This window comes from Pyrus communis, chromosome 3 (genome assembly GCF_041283825.1).
Source record: "Pyrus communis isolate YQ-2024b chromosome 3, ASM4128382v1, whole genome shotgun sequence".
Classification (NCBI taxonomy): Eukaryota; Viridiplantae; Streptophyta; class Magnoliopsida; order Rosales; family Rosaceae; genus Pyrus; species Pyrus communis.
Genome location: NC_142567.1, coordinates 5,140,988 through 5,161,069, shown reverse-complemented (window position 1 = coordinate 5,161,069; position 20,082 = coordinate 5,140,988). Strand labels below are relative to the sequence as shown.

Here is a 20,082-nt window from a genome sequence, read left to right as displayed (position 1 = left end):
GGCAAATCGCATAAAGTCTGTTAAAACATACTAAGGGTTCGTTTAACAAGCGTTGTTTTAATAACTAAAAGCGTTTATGGACAAAATGTATTTGGGACTGAACATTAGTATAAATGCAAGTTAATTCTAAAAAAAAAAAAACATTTGAAATGCTTTCAGCAAGAAGCATATAACTAGTATTTTTAGCAGGAAACACTTTAAATGCTTTAGAGTCTAAAAATATTTTCAACCATTTAAAAACATTTGCTAAACAAGCCCTAAATCCGACAATTTTCCCCCGTTACCCCAAATTTATTTGCAATCCCATCCGTTTCAAAATTAAAATCAAAAGTCTCCAATCCAAACGTTCCCTTTCCCACTTTCTCACCCATTTTCCTTTTTATCAGAAAAATAAAAACCAACTCCCACAAGAAAATCCCCCTCCCCTCCCCTCCCCCTCTCCTCTCTCAATACACACTGATACACACACAACAACAAAGCTCCCACAAGAAAATCCCTCTCTCCTCCCCTCCCTCTCTCTCTCTCCTCTCTCTCTCCCCTCTTTCTCCTCTCTCTCTCTACACTGATACACGCACAACAACATCAACAACATTGCTCAAGACCCAACCCAAACCAACCAAGCAGCATGGGGCTTCGTTCCCCCACTCTCTCTCTCTCCTCCCGTAATCGGATCTGATTCACAACCCGAAACCCGCACACTTCCACACCCGTCTCTAGTCCGATCCCATCAAATTCCCACCCCACTTTCTCGGTTTCTCCCAACCCAACAAACGAATCCGCCTATTGGAACATAACCCACCACGAAACGTCGCCGTTTCTGCCGCACCCGGGTCGGATCCGATCGGCGCCGGCGAAATTTCTCCGGCATTTTCATTACCCAAATGGGAATGCCCAGTAAACGATGAGCAGAGCCGGAGAGGAAGAAGACAAAGACAGCGAGTGCTTCTACGAGTCCCTCGATCGCATTGTCTCCTCCTCTTGTTCTTGTTCAACATCGAACTCCGACTCCGAGGCCGACCCCGACCCGAATCCGAATTATGCCGTACCCAAATTCCCAATGGGCGCCACCACCAAGTACGACGTTTGGATCTCCGAGCCTTCCTCCATCTCCGAACGCCGGTCTAAACTCCTCACCGAAATGGGTCTCACCGGCGACCCGGTCCTGACCCGGGCCAAGCCTCAACTGGGTTTTGCCGGTGAGTTCGGGCGGTCGGTCTCGTCGGATTATTTGATCAATGAAGTGAAATCCGACGGTGGTGGCGTTAATAGCATCGTCCGCTCCAAATCCGACGGCAGCGATCAGTGTAATAACGCTTGTTCTACTTCATCTGTTTCTTCTCCCCCAATTCTTTCGATTCGTTGTGGTTCTGGCGAGGCACAGACCGAGCCTGAACCCGAAACCGGTTCATTTGTAAATAGAAATACAAAATCTTTGGTTTATAAATCTTCAAGTGGTAAAAGCAACTCATCTCCGCCGCCGAATAAGCCGCCTTCCGGCAAGCACTCGAGGAGGGTAGACGAGATTCAAAGCGATTTGAAGGCGGAGGAGGAGTTGGATTGCAATGGCTTTGTTAATGTTAGTGAAAGTGATGCTAACAATGTTGCTCAAGTGTGTACTATTAGGAACCTTGATAATGGGAAAGAGTTTGTTGTGAATGAGATTAGGGAAGATGGAATGTGGAACAAGCTTAAGGAAGTGGGTACCGGAAAGCAGTTGACCATGGAGGAGTTTGAGATGAGTGTCGGGCATTCACCTATTGTTCAAGAACTGATGAGGAGGCAGAATGTGGAGGAGGGTCATAAGGATGGTTCCGAGACCAATGCCAATGGGGGGAATGGTGGGGTTTCGAAGTTGAAGAAGAAAGGAGGTTGGTTAAAGAGCATCAAGAGTGTCGCGATCACCATGACAGGTCATAAGGATAGGCGGAGTAGCGATGAGAGGGACACATCATCGGAGAAAGGTGGTCGGAGGTCGAGCTCTGCCACAGATGATAGCCAGGATGTGTCATTTCATGGGCCGGAGAGGGTGAGGGTGAAGCAGTATGGGAAGTCATGTAAGGAGGTCACTGCATTGTTCAAGAGTCAGGAGATTAATGCGCATACCGGGTCGATTTGGAGTATCAAGTTTAGTTTGGATGGAAAATACTTGGCCAGTGCCGGTGAGGATTGCGTGATTCATATTTGGCAGGTAATGCAGAGTGAAAGGAAGGGTGACCTATTGATGGAGAAATCAGAAGATAGCAATTTAACCATGTTGTTGTTTGCCAATGGATCACCAGAACCATGTTCAGTCTCGCCGAAAGTGGACAACCATGTGGAAAAAAAGAGGAGAGGGAGGTCGTCTATCAGTCGAAAGTCTGTAAGTTTGGACCATTATGTGATTCCAGAGACTGTGTTTGCACTTTCAGAGAAACCCATTTATTCATTCGAAGGGCATCTGGATGATGTGCTTGACCTCTCTTGGTCCAAGTCGCAGGTTAGTTACTGTTCTGGTGTTCTGTTTGCTTGGATTTATCTTTTCGACTTTTACCCTCCACAGGTTACATTATTATTTGTATGATCTGTAATGTTGGATGAATTTGAACAGATGTTATTTTATTGTCTTGTGATCCGATCATCCGAGGACACTATTAGGTTTTTGTCTGCCTAGTGATCTAATTGACATTTACCTACCACTTTCTAGCCTAATATTATGTTATTCTTTTTGGTTTTGGTTTTCTACTCACATGGAGAGGGATATATGAATTGAGTCGTATAAAATGTTCAAGAGGATAGATTTAACAGACGCTACAGATTACGTTGTGTAGTGATAAAATTAAAATCTCTGGATAATTTTTCTATTAGTTTTATTAATTTAGATGAACTTCAAAAAATGTAGTGCTTTGTTTTTTAACTGTACCTTTTAGGTTCTTTGTTCTGGGCACCTTAAATATGGTGAACTGCTTTGTTAAGTTTCTACGAAGAGAGAATATATCATGGATACTTTTACAGAAATTGGACAAGTCAATGGGGATTAAAAGTCACAGTAGAAATTTCGGGAATGATCACTGATCTGGTCCTGGAAGTGTCGGGTGCTAGTTTAACCATACTCTAGTACATATGCTGTTCATATAAGCACTTGCAGGATGAGTGCACTAATGTATCTTGGTTTACCTGAGTAGATGTCAGATAAATGAATGAAATATTTGACTATACCACATGAGTGTCGTGTCAATGAAGAAATCCATTATCCTAGCTGCTCCAATTGTATAAAAATTTGTTAACTCCTTTCTCTTTTTATCTGTATTTGAACTTACACAGTTGTTTTCTTGAGCTTTTAGAACTGCATATTTTAGTTGCATGTTATAGTCCTACTGTGGAAAGTTTAAAAATTTTAAGTGGATAAAAAACAATTTTGGAATACTCCTGGTTATTTCATGGAATAATGGACATCATAGTTGTAAAGGCTAGGTTCTGTTTTGGAAATAGACTGTCACTTAGATATGCCAATTGACATTGACCGTTGAGATTCTGTAAGTTAAAAGATTTCGTTAAAGAAGACACTGAAAGCTAGGGAAGCCAGAAATAAGCCAAATTAAAATGCAAAGTTGAAGGGGGGGCTTTAATGGTTGATGGTGAGGAAAGATGTTTTTAGCGGGTAACTGCATGGGATGGTTTGTTAAATTCTTCACGTCACCAGAGATAGAATAAGAGAGAGAATCTTCATTGAAATTAAGGCTCTTGCACTGGGTTAGTGCACTGACAAGTTTGTCATTTAAAGCCTTATGAGTGCTCTTTTCTTGGAGTGGATTCAGATTGGTCATTTTCTGCGCCTGCCAGGTTTGTGAAGGTGAAAGAGGGGAGGGGATGATGCTGTTAGTATCATTTCGAGGCATGCGCGGAAATTAAATCAGTGCAATTTCTGCACACTGCCTTTTGGTAAGGCCCTAAGGGTTATCTAGTTGATCCGAAGGTGGGGAGAGGGAATTGGCTGTAATCGGGCATTGTAAATTGTTTTGTAGAAACTGATGCTTTCGACCTTATATCAGTCTTCAAATATAGCATAGTATTCAGATGTTAGTATTCCACTATGATTTGTTCGCCAACTTTTGATTATTTTGAGATTCATTAACTTTTTTAAATTATTACCCTAAAAATTTTCTGGGGGCCAAAAAAACTCAAAAGTCTTATTGATTTGTTGTGCATGTATTGTCCTCTCATTTTCTTGTTATCAAATGTAAATTTCTTTATGTTATATATTGCAATCAAGTCATTCTTAGTAGTTTGTGTAGAAAGATAGAGGTAGCTTGATTTGAATGGTGGTGCAATCTCAATATAAGCTTTACATATGGCAATAATGTGGACATTTTTTTGTTTTTCAGTTATTTTTCTTGTTGCATAATGTCTAAATATGATTCCTTTTTGTTCCTGTTCTCCCCCTCCTTTGTTCAGCACCTGCTCTCATCTTCAATGGACAAAACCGTGCGCCTCTGGCACTTGGCTAGCAAGACTTGCCTGAAGATATTTTCACATAGTGACTATGGTAAATATATTTGGTCTGTATTTCAACTTTGCTCTACAATTGTGGTTGGCTTCTACTTGAACAACTGTTGTATATAAAGGGGTTAATTTGCACACATCTTATATCAGGGGTTATAAAAGCACAAACAAGTCAAGTACATACCTTTGATATCAGGAAAAGGATAGTTTATGAATCTTAAAAAAAGTAAGATCTAAATGAGTCGAGTATGACTATTTGATTCTTGGCTCAAGTGTAAGGGGTTGGAAGGGGGGATTTGTTAGATCCTAGGTTCAGATCTTGCAAGTGATTTTGTTTAATATTAGTGTCTGAATTCTTATAATATGATATTTTTAACCTTTTTCTGAAAGATGTTATAAATGTACAAGTGATATGGATATTATCACCCATCACCGGTCATTTGTTTCTAAAAACTTTATTTTGCTTGAACCTTGATGCAGTAACTTGTATCCAGTTCAACCCTGTTGATGATAGGTACTTCATTAGTGGGTCACTTGATGCCAAGGTTCGCATTTGGAGTATCCCTGATCGTCAAGTGGTTGATTGGAATGATCTGCACGAGATGGTCACTGCTGCTTGCTACACTCCTGATGGTCAGGTTGGGCTCAAACTTTCGTTATTGTTTATATGTATTGTGTTAGTATTGTTCGTAGCTTAATAAACTTTTGTTCATATCTGAAGGGCGCCCTAGTTGGTTCATACAAAGGTAGCTGCCGTTTATACAACACATCCGGTACAATTCTCTCTCTCTCTCTCTCCATGACATCCATGTGCATGCAGCTAATGAATTTTTCCAAAATTGCCAGAGAACAAGTTGCAACAGAAAAGCCAAATTAATTTGCAGAACAAGAAAAAGAAATCCCATCACAAGAAAATTACAGGTTTTCAGGTAACGAGTTGGCTTGATTCGCTTTGCTTCTGTGTAGATGATACTTTTAGCGATGAAATTGGGAGATAAACCTTATTCCTTTATACCATTATAACGTAGGGGCCGTTTTCCCTTCTTGTAATTTTTATTCTTTGATTACTTTGAGCTGCAAGATTGTTGGATTCGTTACTGTTGCTGACTAGTTTTGCTTGACAGTTTGCACCAGGAAGTTCATCAGAAGTATTGATTACATCTGCAGATTCACGAATCAGAGTTGTTGACGGTGTTGATCTGGTTCACAAGTTCAAGGGTAAGCGCATATGTTCTATGATTTTCTTTATATGTTAATTTTTCGATTTCAAATTCAATTCATGAATTTTGTCATTTAAATTCAATATAGTTGATCAAGACGATGGTGGTACTATATGTTATAAATTAACTGTCAAGCTTATAACAGTTTCATTCTAGCTTACTTCATTCCAGCAGGTTTGATGTTCTCATAAGATTGCAAAACATAAGCTCTTAGATTTGTTACCCAAGTTTATGTTAGCATTAAGATGTGTTTTCTGGGCAATAATTTAATGATAATGCTGTCTTCTAGATCCGTTAAGATGTGTTTTTTTGACAGGATTTCGGAACGCAAATAGCCAAATCTCAGCTGCCCTCACAGCAAATGGTAGATATGTGGTATCTGCTAGTGAGGATTCTCATGTATATATATGGAAACATGAAGCTGATTCCCGCCCTAGCAGAAGCAAAAGTGTCAGAGTCACACGCTCCTATGAGCATTTCCATTGTCAAGATGTATCAGTGGCCATCCCTTGGCCTGGAATGGCTGATTTATGGGGTTTACAAGATTCAGAACGGAATGGTCCTGACGAGGTTTCCACGGAAAATCACCCCCCTACACCTGTTGAGGCGGCTAATTCCAACAACGAGGGTTCACGATCAGCATCTGGTTGCACCAGTAGCCCTCTCCACGGAACAATTTCAAGTGCATCCAACAGTTACTTCTTTGATAGAATTTCGGCAACATGGCCGGAGGAAAAACTTCTTCTAGCTACCAGGAACCGAAGCCCACGTGTTAGTTTTGATTTCACCAACGGGTTAAGCCAAAACATGTCAGCCTGGGGTATGGTGATTGTAACTGCCGGCCTTCGAGGTGAAATTAGAACTTTCCTAAATTTTGGGTTGCCGATTCGGATCTAAGGGGGCCAAATAAATGGAACCGTAGATCATGGGGGGAAGATGAGTTGATAATTCTGCAAGGAGCCAGTCCATTTTTCCCTTTTGGCAAAATGTGTACAGGGAGAGAATTTGGTGAGATTTGTAATATTAGAGCGTTCCAATTGTTTCCTTGTGCTTGTGCCCGTCGGACGTGGACTTCTGTAGGAGGGCCAGTCTGACCGGGCAACAAGAAAGAAAAATAGATATGTCGAAAAAGAAAAAACAAAAAACTACACCGTGAATTTAGCAACCGATGAATTTCTGTAGTCGGAAAATTGTAGAGTTATGAGATGGGAAAAGCTTATTGAATTTAGAAATGAAAATTCTTTTACATTTTATTTGCTCGGATCTTGATTTCTCTTTCTTCCCAATGTTGATAGTTCTAGGCCTATAACATTCTTGCATTCCAAGTAATCAAAGAAATTTAGATCTCTTTATCATCAGATTCCTCACAGAGGCAAACATAACCGCTAATGGGCCATTGTTTAACTTGGGTCAGAGTCCAACTACAACCATAGGCCCAAGTCCTTAGGTTAGCCAACTTTAGGCCCACATTGTCTCTGCCAAAAGTCCCCACAAAAAGTGGGCCCACACAACTTGTCATAATATCCTAAAAATCCAGAAATTTCACCCAGAATCCAAAGCAAAACTTGTGGCAGGGGGATGTCAGTCAGGCTCGTGGTTAGATAGAAATTGAAATGTTTATGTAAGTTTTTTCGGTTCTTGAAAAAAGTAGATAACCGTAGATTGTCACCAGTTGTCTCTGTAAATATCTTTTCTTATAATCCCATGTTTAGGAAAAGAAGGAAGTAAATTTGAGTAATTTCTCTATATTTGGAACACGGTCATACGTAGTTACTATTTCACTTGCTTCGTAACATGTCAATAGGGTTTAAAGTTAATCTTTCGTAGATTGTGACCTATCAACGTTATCGTAGATGCATACCTTTATTATAATACATGAAATAATACTTCACGTGATTTGTGTTTCTGGTATACGTTAAATTTTCTCCGAAAAGAAAGATATAAAACAAATATCAAAAGGAAATCCAGTCCTCACAACCTCATTGGTTGCTTGAAATCGATGTGGCAAACTCACATGCTGCTAATTATCTTATCCTCTTTGCCCACTGTATATCCGAAGTGTGCCAAAACGACTATATTTAATACAAACTGGTTGTTTCCTTTTCAAAGTAGTTGAGCACCCACCACCTCTCACTCTCCTCTTCCTCACTCACTCGCCTGTGAGAAATATCAGAGAAAACCCAACTAAAAAAATCTAAGAATTAATGGCTCTTCAGGCTACTTCTGTGGTTTCTTCTGCTTTCTCTGTCCCCAAAGAGGTTCATTTTTTATCGGTTTCTTTGTTGTACTCCGAAGAGCTAATATCGCCTAATCCTAGTTTCTTTATTCCAAGAAACGTTTCTTCTCGTTGTTATCGACCAAGAGGCTAATGGGGTTTCATTTAATTTATTTTCTTGCAATTTTGTTTTTTCTCAGGGAAAGTCAGGTGCTTCTTTCAAGGATTCGAGTCTGTTCGGAGTATCTTTCTCGGAAAATCTCAAGGCGGATTTCAGCTCTGTTGCATTAAGCTGCAAGGTAGGAAAATACTACCATTCTACTCTTCTTCTGCACAACACAAAATGTGTTTCTTCTTGTTGCAAAAACAAAAACTGACTTAGAATTATACGAATAGAGCATGCTATAGTGCAATTAGTTAAAAAACACTTCTGCTTATAAGCGCTTTTAGCAGAAGCACATCAAAATTTTAGTAAAAACCCAAGTGCTATCACAACCGATAATCACTTTAAATTGTTTCTGTTAAGACTTTTAGTCACTCTGGAAGCACTTCCAAACGTGCTATTTTGATTACAGAGAGAATTCAAGGCAGTGAGAGCACAGACAACAGCAACAGAAAGCCCATTAATCAGTAAGGGAACATCAGAGGGGAAGAAGACTCTAAGAAAGGGCAGTGTGATTGTCACCGGTGCCTCCTCCGGACTCGGTCTAGCAACGGCCAAGTCTTTAGCCGAATCCGGAAAATGGCATGTAATTATGGCCTGCAGGGATTTCCTCAAGACTGAAAGAGCTGCCAAGGCAGCTGGCATGCCCAAGGAAAACTACACCATTATGCATCTAGACCTCGCTTCGCTCGACAGCGTGCGCCAATTTGTTGATAACTTCAGGCGTTCTGAGAGGCCTCTTGATGTGCTTGTGTGTAATGCTGCTGTTTATCAGCCAACCGCTAAAGAACCTTCATTCACTGCTGAGGGATTCGAACTCAGTGTTGGGACTAACCATCTCGGACACTTCCTTCTTTCGCGGTTGCTGCTGGAAGATTTGAACAAATCCGACTACCCATCAAAGAGACTCATCATTGTTGGCTCAATTACAGGTACTTGATTTGAATGAAGCATGTTCTTCCAAAAATATGTGCTGTTGTTTGTAGAATGTGTAATAAAGTTTGTGTTGTTGCTTTTCAGGGAACACGAACACCTTAGCCGGAAATGTACCTCCAAAAGCCAACCTAGGGGACTTGAGGGGACTTGCAGGAGGCTTAAACGGTCTAAACAGCTCAGCCATGATCGACGGTGGAGACTTTGACGGTGCCAAGGCCTACAAGGACAGCAAAGTCTGCAACATGCTCACAATGCAAGAGTTCCACAGGCGCTACCATGAGGAAACCGGGATAACATTTGCTTCCCTTTACCCAGGCTGCATTGCCACGACCGGTTTGTTCAGGGAGCACATTCCCTTGTTCAGGCTTCTGTTCCCTCCATTCCAAAAGTACATCACCAAGGGCTACGTCTCAGAAGATGAAGCCGGAAAGAGACTTGCTCAGGTAAGAACTTGTGCTTGACAATGGTGCATTCTGTTTTTCGATCTCTCTTGTGCATGAACTCATTTGCTTGCTGCTGATCACTCTCAGGTTGTGAGCGACCCAAGCTTGACGAAGTCGGGAGTCTACTGGAGCTGGAACAAGAATTCGGCTTCCTTCGAGAACCAACTGTCCCAAGAAGCTAGTGACGTGGAGAAGGCTCGCAAGGTGTGGGAAGTCAGTGAGAAGCTTGTGGGTTTGGCCTAAGTATAGAAGCTTGATGTTCTTGTCGACCAGCATTTTGCCTCGGAGGAGGAGGATGTTGCCCGAGATCAGGTCCATTTGGGGAGTGCAGAGTTTGAAATTAAAGCTGTACTGTCATAGACAATTTTTCTCATGTGGATGAATAGTGTTAGTAACAAATGAGAATAAAAGCACTCACCTCTGTTGCAAAATGCAGATCATACTTCTTGTTACAAGTTTAACATTTTACTCTTATTTACTTCAAATATTTACAAAACAAAAGTTTCAGAATGTCGTAAAGAAGTAAATATCAACCATTTACTTCTAGCTTTTACATGGCTAGTAACTTAAAGCTCATAAGCAGGAAACCGTGCTTCAGACGGTTCAGTCATGTCCAAAAGGAGATGAGCCATTCCACCAACACCTTCGAATAAAGAATAAGGCCGATCACCTCCATGCATCGTACCCTCTGATATGAGTCTTAAGGCTCTATCGTGTAAAAAGCAAGCAAATGCTTTGGCCCTGTACCAGTATTCCACCTTACCCGTTAACCGGTAGAGTGAAAGAAACACATAGGTGTTCCCACTGATGCCATGACAAATGCCAACTCGCTTCAGCAGACCCCGGTTCCACACCACCTCCCCTGCATCTATAGCAGCTTGCAGGAACTCTTGATCTCCGAAAACCTAATGAAATCAATAGACTAATGAGTAAGCTGCATTGAAAATTCACCATATGTATTATTAAGTTGAAGAAGGTATCCAGTGCATATAACCATAAAACAAAAAAGATCGCATGTTTTGGACTGCAAATCATGTCCATGAAAGCAATAAATTGACGTATCTTCTTATCCACTAAAAGAAAAACGTATTTTACTAAAGTCACCAACAGAATCTGTTGGCAATATACCAACCATTTTCAACTCATTTTGTATCATTTCCATTTTCAATAACATCGACAACAAAAGAACAAATCTGTAGATCCAAAAGTAAAGTGAGAGTTTCTCAAGTCATTTTGCTATGCAGCACCCCGAACCACTAAAGGAGAATAAATAAATAGAAAAATAATCCTTTCCAGTCTCATAATAATTATTGCAAAATCAGTTATTCACCTCTAATTTACCACAAAACTACAATATCCAAATTTTGTCCGACAAGTTTTCGTAAGAAATAAGTCAGATTATAATTACCTCAGCTGCTCTCAGAAGTGTAAGAGCAACTCCTGGAGCACCATGGCACCAGTGCACAAGACGGTCTGATTCACTTCCTTCACTTGAAGGAAAGTTGCCGCTTGGAAAACGATTCTTAATCATGTAACGCAGAGTACCTTTGACATCCTCCACCTCATCAGGTTTCAGTTCTGTGCTCATCAAAACATACATAATACCTGCTAATCCATGGGCAGCACCCCAGTATTTCTTTCCATGCCACTCATACATCAATGAGCTTCGTCCCTTCTTGGCCAATTGTCTACCAGCCTTGATAATTTCATCCACAACTGATCTCTACACAAATTGATTGGGGAATAAATGGATAATCAATTCAGTCCATTTAAGACCAATCTGAAGAATATTTTAAGCACAAATGTCTTACCATGCGAGTAGTAGAAATTGTCCCATTTCCAATATGCTTGTTCAAAAAGGAACAGGCCCATAAGAACCCAGCTCTCCCGTATAATAACTCATTTGGAAGATCACTAGACAGCTTGATCTGCTCGTAGAGCAAAATAGAATGTCAAGAGAGGCAAACATACAAAGGGCAACTCTCAAGAAGAACAAGTCTTAAGCGCAGGAAGCAAGTGATACTATCAACCACCTCTTTGAATTTTGATATGTAGCGGTCAAGTAACATTTTATCACCAGTATGCTTTGCAACAACAGCACCAAGGGCACAGACGCCAGCCCGCCCACATATGAATGACACACGCCTGCAAGCCCATGCAGTACATAACAAGGCTATGAAGTCAAATTACTCAATTCCCCAAAGGCCAAGCCAGAACTGAAACAACATAAGGTAATTGTACAAGCACACAACTATTACCCATGGTCGGTAAGCTACATTAAACAGCAATTAGAAGTATCACTTTCTACATGTTCTTAAACTTTAAAACTGATACCGATCCAAATTTGGTGAAAAGAGTTCTTTCTACCAACACATATATTAGGTCTGATATTTCCAACGCATCTGACATTCAAATAACAGTTTCAGTTGAGATTACATGCTTGTGTCCAAAGAGAAGCCAACAAGGATTGAACCAATAACTGAGCACAGGTTTTAATCCGATTTTAAAGTTACCACTGACTTACTAAGCTACTGAAGAAATCAGAGAGATGAAGAAGACTATCTTAATAAGTGAAAGAATTACTGATACAATCGATATGAGGCATTGAGGCCTCAACTTCTATCCACCTCAGTCAAACGAATTTAACAGAAATCTAACAACTCCAACATAAAAACAATAAGCTCGCAGCTAACTAGTTGAGCTATGATTTGGTACTGCTTCTAAGAGGGCAAGTTAGCACACCGAGCGAGGTGCAAAATTTCAGCCACCGAAGCAAACCAACAACTGAAACACAGACATTGTTTATCGACAGTTTGCATTTCACACTTGGCAAACTAAAAAAAAAAAATCCAGACCAAACTCAACTTCACAACAACTAAAAGAGCCAAAATTCCCTCTACATATTTCACAAACAAGCAATTCAAATGAGCACGCATCATTGCGTGTGTCTACGGAGTGAGACAAACATAGAGAGAGTACCTGGAACCCGTAGAAGCAGAATCACATGCCTTAACAATCTCAGAGCACAATTTAAGATCGCTCTCATTCTTTGTAACTTGGAAAGCCTTGAAGGCCAAGAAAGCAGTCCCAAGAGCCCCTGTGTACAAACTATAATCTTCCACACGCTTTCCACCCAAACCCCACGTCTGCCTCATGACCTACAAGCCCAACAAACACAAAACCTAAACCAAATCGCTTACAAAAAAAGTACTTCTCGATACATAAATATACAAAAACGCCAAATTTATTTATAATAATAATAAATAAATAAAATGAATAAAACAGATCCTTCTTGGTTGGAGCCTCTAAAATCTCCAATTACCAACAACCCACAAACCCAAAACCCATAATTCGCATGTGGGGTTCTATAAAATCACAAACTAGACAACAATTATGCCAGAAATTGAGTGAAATTAATCATCTTTTGTGAGTACCGTTTCTTTGAGGTCCAAAGCAGAGCTCTTGAGTATGTCGGAGAGTGTTCTGTAAGGAAGGTGGAGGAGGTTTGTTAGCGAGTCTTTGGGGCTTTCGGACGCTGCCGCGTCCGGTGGTGGCTCTGCCAAGAAGTCTGGCATTTCGTTCGGGAAAAATCGGTCGGCCATTTCTCTCTCCGCGCACACAAACAAACACGAGAGTGAGAAGTCACGTTACTCTGTTTACTCGGGTTCACTGCATCCAGTGAAAAGCGGCGATGGAGCTCTCTCGAACTAGTAACACGTGTTTAAGCTGCCGCTTTTTAGGGTGTAGGACTCTCTCCTTCTATTTTCATTATCTTCTCTCATTTTCTTACTTTTATCTTATTATCTTCATAAAAAAAATTAATATAAGATATTAACGTGATTTAACCGTAATCATTTAAGCAAAAATGAAGATAAGAATAGAGAGAATAAGAGGGGAGAGATCCCCTCCACTGCTTTGTTGGCGTTTGGTTCGCGGTTGTTCTGGGACCTTCTGATTCTGGGACAATGGCTGGCTTTTGTTTTCAGCTAGAATTCTTGGTTTAAGTTTTTATTTTTTATTTTATACGAATGGTAGATTATAAATTGTTAAATACTATGGGAGACGGGGATAGATACAGATTGAATTCGCACTAAAACATATAAGCATTATTTCTTTCTGTCTTTGTGATGAACCATCTTCCGAGAACAATTGGTTCAAGTTGGGGACTAGGGATTTACTATGCCAAAAATGTACATAGAGCCTAAAACAAGTGTAGATAATAATAATTAATTGGATAAGTAAGGCTCACTAATTCTTGATTCAATGGTGTATTAGAAAACATGTTAACATGATGCTGCGGGTTTTAAAATTGTACAAAATATGTTGAATGACATGCCTGACCTTGATATCTTCTAAACACCAAGGTAGGCAAGTGCTGGCCGACACCTGAAGGTGATGAATATTAAACCCTAGCTTTTCAAGAACTCAGAGATGTAAAAATATCTTCTTCTCATTTCACTTCATTACCAAACAATACATTTACATCAGAATATATAGATACAATTCTATTGACTAAACTGACCTCAACATACATCAATTAATTACACATCTACCCTTGTCTAACTAAGTCCAACTATACAATTACTACTAGACTCTTTACACCCCCTCAAGCTGAGACTGGGGACAGGAAAAGTACCAAGAGGAAGCTTGGATTGCAGAAAACAGAATCTGGATTTAGATAGAGATTTGGTATGAATATCAGCTAATTGATCTTGGCTGCAGACATAAAGAACCTTAATCAAATGTGCCAAGACTAGCTCCCGAATGTAATGATAATCCACTTCGACATGCTTGGTCCGAGCATGAAACACAGGATTGGAGGCAAGAGAAATAGCTGAAATGTTATCACACCAAAGAGTAGGAACTTTAGACAAAGGAAAGTTGATATCAGAAAACACTTTGCAAAGCCAAGTGATTTCAGCTGCAGTGTGGGCTAAAGCTCGATATTCAGCTTCGGTAGAAGATCTGGCAACAGTGGGTTGCTTTTTAGCAGTCCAACTAACCAGATTCGGACCCAGAAAAACACAGAAACCAGTAGTAGACCTTCTATCAAAGCTACAACCGGCCCAGTCAGCATCAGAGTAAGCCGTGAGGTCAAGAGAACCCCTTTTAAACCAAAGACCTTGTGTAAGGGTGCCTTTTAAAAACCGAAGAATGCGTTTGACAGCCTGCATGTGTTGGTCCCGTGGGGAATGCATAAACTAACACACTTGGTTTACAGTAAAAGAGAGATCAGGCCTCCTCCAAGTAAGATACTGTAAGCCACCCACCAGAGATCGATATTCAGTGGGGTCAGAGAGTAAAGAACCACTGTGATCAAGTTTAGTGGCACCAAGTGGAGTGACACACGGTTTGGCACCTGCCATGTTGGCCCTGTTAAGAAAATCAAGGGAGTATTTACTTTGATGCATGAAGAGACCATCAGAAGTTCTTTGCACCTCCAATCTTAAGAAGTAATGGAGGGGCCCCAAATCCTTAACAGGAAAAGCTTGACTGAGTGTGTGAATAAAACTTTGACAGGCAGTGGCATTAGGTCCGGTGACAAGAATGTCATCAACATAGACCAAAACAAGAACATGAACCAAAGCTTGAAGAACAAAGAGAGAAGCATCGGATGAGGACTGCTTGAACCCAAGAGTGCACAGAACTTGGAACAGTTTATCAAACCAAGCCCGAGGGGCTTGTTTTAAGCCATACAGAGATTTCTTGAGTTGGCAGACATAACTAGGAAGATTGGAATCAGTGAAACCAGGTGGCTGAGTCATAAAAACATCTTCCTTGAGATCGCCATGTAAGAAGGCATTACTGATGTCCAATTGATGCAGAAACCAGTCATAATGAACAGCCAAGGTCAATAAAACTCGAATGGTGACTGGCTTAGCTACAGGACTGAAAGTGTCTGGATAGTCAACACCCTCTTTTTGATGAAATCCTTTGGCCACTGTACCATCAATAAACCTGATGTTACATCTCTGATACCATATTAAACCCTAGCTTTTCAAGAACTCAGAGATGTAAAAATATCTTCTTCTCATTTCACTTCATTACCAAACAATACATTTACATCAGAATATATATATACAATTCTATTGACTAAACTGACCTCAACATACATCAATTAATTACACATCTACCCTTGTCTAACTAAGTCCAACTATACAATTACTACTAGACTCTTTACACTCCCTCAAGCTGAGACTGGGGACAGGAAAAGTACCAAGAGGAAGCTTGGATTGCAGAAAACAGAATCTGGATTTAGATAGAGATTTGGTATGAATATCAGCTAATTGATCTTGGCTGCAGACATAAATAACCTTAATCAAATGTGCCAAGACTAGCTCCCGAATGTAATGATAATCCACTTCGACATGCTTGGTCCGAGCATGAAACACAGGATTGGAGGCAAGAGAAATAGCTGAAATGTTATCACACCAAAGAGTAGGAACTTTAGACAAAGGAAAGTTGATATCAGAAAACACTTTGCAAAGCCAAGTGATTTCAGCTGCAGTGTGGGCTAAAGCTCGATATTCAGCTTCGGTAGAAGATCTGGCAACAGTGGGTTGCTTTTTAGCAGTCCAACTAACCAGATTCGGACCCAGAAAAACACAGAAACCAGTAGTAGACCTTCTATCAAAGCTACAACCGGCCCAGTCAGCATCAGAGTAAGCCGTGAGGTCAAGAGAACCCTTTTTAAACTAAAGACCTTGTGTAAGGGTGTCTTTTAAAAACCGAAAAATGCGTTTGACAGCCTGCATGTGTTGGTCCCGTGGGGAATGCATAAACTGACACACTTGGTTTACAGCAAAAGAGAGATCAGGCCTCGTCCAAGTAAGATACTGTAAGCCACCCACCAGAGATCGATATTCAGTGGGGTCAGAGAGTAAAGAACCACTGTGATCAAGTTTAGTGGCACCAAGTGGAGTGACACACGGTTTGCCACCTGCCATGTTGGCCCTGTTAAGAAAATCAAGGGAGTATTTACTTTGATGCATGAAGAGACCATCAGAAGTTCTTTGCACCTCCAATCTTAAGAAGTAATGGAGGGGCCCCAAATCCTTAACAGGAAGAGCTTGACTGAGTGTGTGAATAAAACTTTGACAGACAGTGGCATTAGGTCCGGTGACAAGAATGTCATCAACATAGACCAAAACAAGAACAGGAACCGAAGCTTGAAGAACAAAGAGAGAAGCATCAGATGAGGACTGCTTGAACCCAAGAGTGCACAGAACTTGGAACAGTTTATCAAACCAAGCCCGAGGGGCTTGTTTTAAGCCATACAGAGATTTCTTGAGTTGGCAGACATAACTAGGAAGATTGGAATCAGTGAAACCAGGTGGCTGAGTCATAAAAACATCTTCCTTGAGATCGCCATGTAAGAAGGCATTACTGATGTCCAATTGATGCAGAAACCAGTCATAATGAACAGCCAAGGTCAATAAAACTCGAATGGTGACTGGCTTAGCTACAGGACTGAAAGTGTCTTGATAGTCAACACCCTCTTTTTGATGAAATCCTTTGGCCACTGTACCATCAATAAACCTGATGTTACATCTCTGATACCATATTAAACCCTAGCTTTTCAAGAACTCAGAGATGTAAAAATATCTTCTTCTCATTTCACTTCATTACCAAACAATACATTTACATCAGAATATATAGATACAATTTTATTGACTAAACTGACCTCAACATACATCAATTAATTACACATCTACCCTTGTCTAACTAAGTCCAACTATACAATTACTACTAGACTCTTTACACCCCCTCAAGCTGAGACTGGGGACAGGAAAAGTACCAAGAGGAAGCTTGGATTGCAGAAAACAGAATCTGGATTTAGATAGAGAGTTGGTATGAATATCAGCTCATTGATCTTGGCTGCAGACATAAAGAACCTTAATCAAATGTGCCAAGACTAGCTCCCGAATGTAATGATAATCCACTTCGACATGCTTGGTCCGAGCATGAAACACAGGATTGGAGGCAAGAGAAATAGCTGAAATGTTATCACACCAAAGAGTAGGAACTTTAGACAAAGGAAAGTTGATATTAGAAAACACTTTGCAAAGCCAAGTGATTTCAGCTGCAGTGTGGGCTAAAGCTCGATATTCAGCTTCGGTAGAAGATCTGGCAACAGTGGGTTGCTTTTTAGCAGTCCAACTAACCAGATTCGGACCCAGAAAAACACAGAAACCAGTAGTAGACCTTCTATCAAAGCTACAACCGGCCCAGTCAGCATCAGAGTAAGCCGTGAGGTCAAGAGAACCCTTTTTAAACCAAAGACCTTGTGTAAGGGTGCCTTTTAAAAACCGAAGAATGCGTTTGACAGCCTGCATGTGTTGGTCCCGTGGGGAATGCATAAACTGACACACTTGGTTTACAGAAAAAGAGAGATCAAGCCTCGTCCAAGTAAGATACTGTAAGCCACCCACCAGAGATCGATATTCAGTGGGGTCAGAGAGTAAAGAACCACTATGATCAAGTTTAGTGGCACCAAGTGGAGTGACACACGGTTTGGCACCTGCCATGTTGGCCCTGTTAAGAAAATCAAGGGAGTATTTACTTTGATGCATGAAGAGACCATCAGAAGTTCTTTGCACCTCCAATCCTAAGAAGTAATGGAGGGGCCCCAAATCCTTAACAGGAAAAGCTTGACTGAGTGTGTGAATAAAACTTTGACAGACAGTGGCATTAGGTCCGGTGACAAGAATGTCATCAACATAGACCAAAACAAGAACAGGAACCGAAGCTTGAAGAACAAAGAGAGAAGCATCGGATGAGGACTGCTTGAACCCAAGAGTGCACAGAACTTGGAACAGTTTATCAAACCAAGCCCGAGGGGCTTGTTTTAAGCCATACAGAGATTTCTTGAGTTGGCAGACATAACTAGGAAGATTGGAATCAGTGAAACCAGGTGGCTGAGTCATAAAAACATCTTCCTTGAGATCGCCATGTAAGAAGGCATTACTGATGTCCAATTGATGCAGAAACCAGTCATAATGAACAGCCAAGGTCAATAAAACTCGAATGGTGACTGGCTTAGCTACAGGACTGAAAGTGTCTTGATAGTCAACACCCTCTTTTTGATGAAATCCTTTGGCCACTGTACCATCAATAAACCTGATGTTACATCTCTGATACCATATTAAACCCTAGCTTTTCAAGAACTCAGAGATGTAAAAATATCTTCTTCTCATTTCACTTCATTACCAAACAATACATTTACATCAGAATATATAGATACAATTCTATTGACTAAACTGACCTCAACGTACATCAATTAATTACACATCTACCCTTGTCTAACTAAGTCCAACTATACAATTACTACTAGACTCTTTAATGAAGCCATACTAACATGCATGCGAACTAAAGAAAGAACGAACATAAATAAAACCCGTAAATTTAATTATAATGAATATGTAATTGTGGAACGTGTTCAGAGCATATAACTAATTCGAGACATTAAAGAGGAATAATATAAAATTGAATGAACAAAAGGGATGGGTCCTACACCAAGAGGAGTCAAAGATGTAGATGCGGGAGTGTCTTGATGCCAGGATTGTACGCCTCGATTCTAAGTCTTGAGGGGGCGTGAAACAAAACATGAGTGGACCAAGTTTATATGTATAAGTAATACTAAAATAGTTAATTCCACAACATACTATCCCCCAAAGTTTATGAAAACTCAATAGCGTAGTATGTAATAGGTTTTCCGAAAACCCTAGCATGCCATAAAACTTCATAAAACATATATTATATATAAGTAGTGGTAGCACAAAGGTGTGTGTGTATATATATATATTATATTTATCTTCATTCGTCCAAAGGCACTACATCTCCCGTCCGTAGGCAATATATAAATATCTTCCGGCCGAAGCCAATATACAAGTATCATTCGCCCGTAGGCAGGACATTCACCCATAGGTAGTACATTTGCCCGTAAGCAGGACATTCGGAGTAACCACTAAATAAGCACCTAAAAACATTAACATAATATTTCTAATATATATATATATATATATATATATATCTATCTCAAATGGAGCTCAGTAGCTAAAACGTCATATTGTAAATCATGTTCAAAGTATATAATCATAAATTATCTATACTTCAAATAATGTAAATCTAATAAAGCATAATATATCATAAAGTGTAAATCCAATGTACTCATAAACGTTTCATAAAACGTAACCAACAAATCATGTTTTTCATGTATGCATTTCTAATAGTAAAATATGCATTTTAGAAGGGGTCTACTCACAAATACTTCGTCGTCGAAAAACCGTGTAAACTAGAGAAGACGGAAATGCCATAAACAATTGCACCTAAGCACATCAAGGTACCAATTAATAAAACTATACTAAAACGGTTGAATTTGGGTAAACAAACATCGTAAACCAATTCAGGACGTCGAAAAACATAGAGGGGACCTCGGGGTACCCCCACGCGCCTCCGTGGACGGCAGCAGAGCACTGTACCTTAGGTGGAGGCGCGTGTGCTCTACGCGTCAGCCAAGACAGGCGTCCACGTGCAGGCAAACGCGCTAGGCAGGGTTTTGGGATGGGCTGGTTTCTAGGTTTGGGCCTAAGACAATTGTGTTGGGCCAAAGGTTGCGTTAAGCTT

The 20,082-nt window shown here is 40.4% G+C and overlaps 3 protein-coding genes across 3 annotated transcripts; 2 read left to right on the top strand and 1 right to left on the bottom strand.

The window, feature by feature from the left end:
- The first annotated feature begins 357 nt into the window (after nt 1–357).
- On the top strand, nt 358–6,952 carry LOC137716372 (uncharacterized). Its single transcript, XM_068455817.2, has 7 exons — nt 358–2,476; nt 4,432–4,522; nt 4,960–5,117; nt 5,201–5,252; nt 5,326–5,408; nt 5,604–5,697; nt 6,016–6,952. The coding sequence occupies exons 1-7, from the start codon at nt 902–904 to the stop codon at nt 6,594–6,596; spliced, it is 2,634 nt and encodes an 877-aa protein (XP_068311918.2). The 5' UTR covers nt 358–901; the 3' UTR covers nt 6,597–6,952.
- An 832-nt stretch (nt 6,953–7,784) lies between these two features.
- Nucleotides 7,785–9,891, top strand: LOC137714833 (protochlorophyllide reductase, chloroplastic). The gene is made up of 5 exons (XM_068453965.2): nt 7,785–7,957; nt 8,115–8,213; nt 8,490–9,009; nt 9,098–9,456; nt 9,544–9,891. The coding sequence occupies exons 1-5, from the start codon at nt 7,904–7,906 to the stop codon at nt 9,697–9,699; spliced, it is 1,188 nt and encodes a 395-aa protein (XP_068310066.2). The 5' UTR covers nt 7,785–7,903; the 3' UTR covers nt 9,700–9,891.
- Nucleotides 8,328–13,307, bottom strand: LOC137714832 (lanC-like protein GCR2). Its single transcript, XM_068453964.2, has 6 exons — nt 12,891–13,307; nt 12,436–12,614; nt 11,490–11,601; nt 11,268–11,384; nt 10,865–11,179; nt 8,328–10,361 (listed from the first exon to the last, which is right to left on the bottom strand). Exons 1-6 carry the CDS (start codon nt 13,056–13,058, stop codon nt 10,023–10,025), a joined length of 1,230 nt encoding a protein of 409 aa, XP_068310065.2. The 5' UTR covers nt 13,059–13,307; the 3' UTR covers nt 8,328–10,022.
- Between the last annotated feature and the right edge of the window lie 6,775 nt (nt 13,308–20,082).

Excerpts from the sequence above, each read along its gene's own strand:
- LOC137714832 (XM_068453964.2), bottom strand. The coding sequence starts at position 13,058 with ATGGCCGACCGATTTTTCCCGAACGAAATGCCAGACTTCTTGGCAGAG. Across the intron at positions 11,602-12,435 it reads TCTGCTTCTACGGGTTCCAG|GCGTGTGTCATTCATATGTG; the intron begins GTACTCTCTCTA and ends ATGGGCTTGCAG. Across the intron at positions 11,385-11,489 it reads ACATATCAAAATTCAAAGAG|ATCAAGCTGTCTAGTGATCT; the intron begins GTGGTTGATAGT and ends CTCTACGAGCAG.
- LOC137714833 (XM_068453965.2), top strand. The coding sequence starts at position 7,904 with ATGGCTCTTCAGGCTACTTCTGTGGTTTCTTCTGCTTTCTCTGTCCCC. Across the intron at positions 7,958-8,114 it reads CTTTCTCTGTCCCCAAAGAG|GGAAAGTCAGGTGCTTCTTT; the intron begins GTTCATTTTTTA and ends GTTTTTTCTCAG. Across the intron at positions 9,010-9,097 it reads CATTGTTGGCTCAATTACAG|GGAACACGAACACCTTAGCC; the intron begins GTACTTGATTTG and ends GTTGCTTTTCAG.
- LOC137716372 (XM_068455817.2), top strand. The coding sequence starts at position 902 with ATGAGCAGAGCCGGAGAGGAAGAAGACAAAGACAGCGAGTGCTTCTAC. Across the intron at positions 5,118-5,200 it reads GCTACACTCCTGATGGTCAG|GGCGCCCTAGTTGGTTCATA; the intron begins GTTGGGCTCAAA and ends TCATATCTGAAG. Across the intron at positions 5,698-6,015 it reads TCTGGTTCACAAGTTCAAGG|GATTTCGGAACGCAAATAGC; the intron begins GTAAGCGCATAT and ends TTTTTTTGACAG.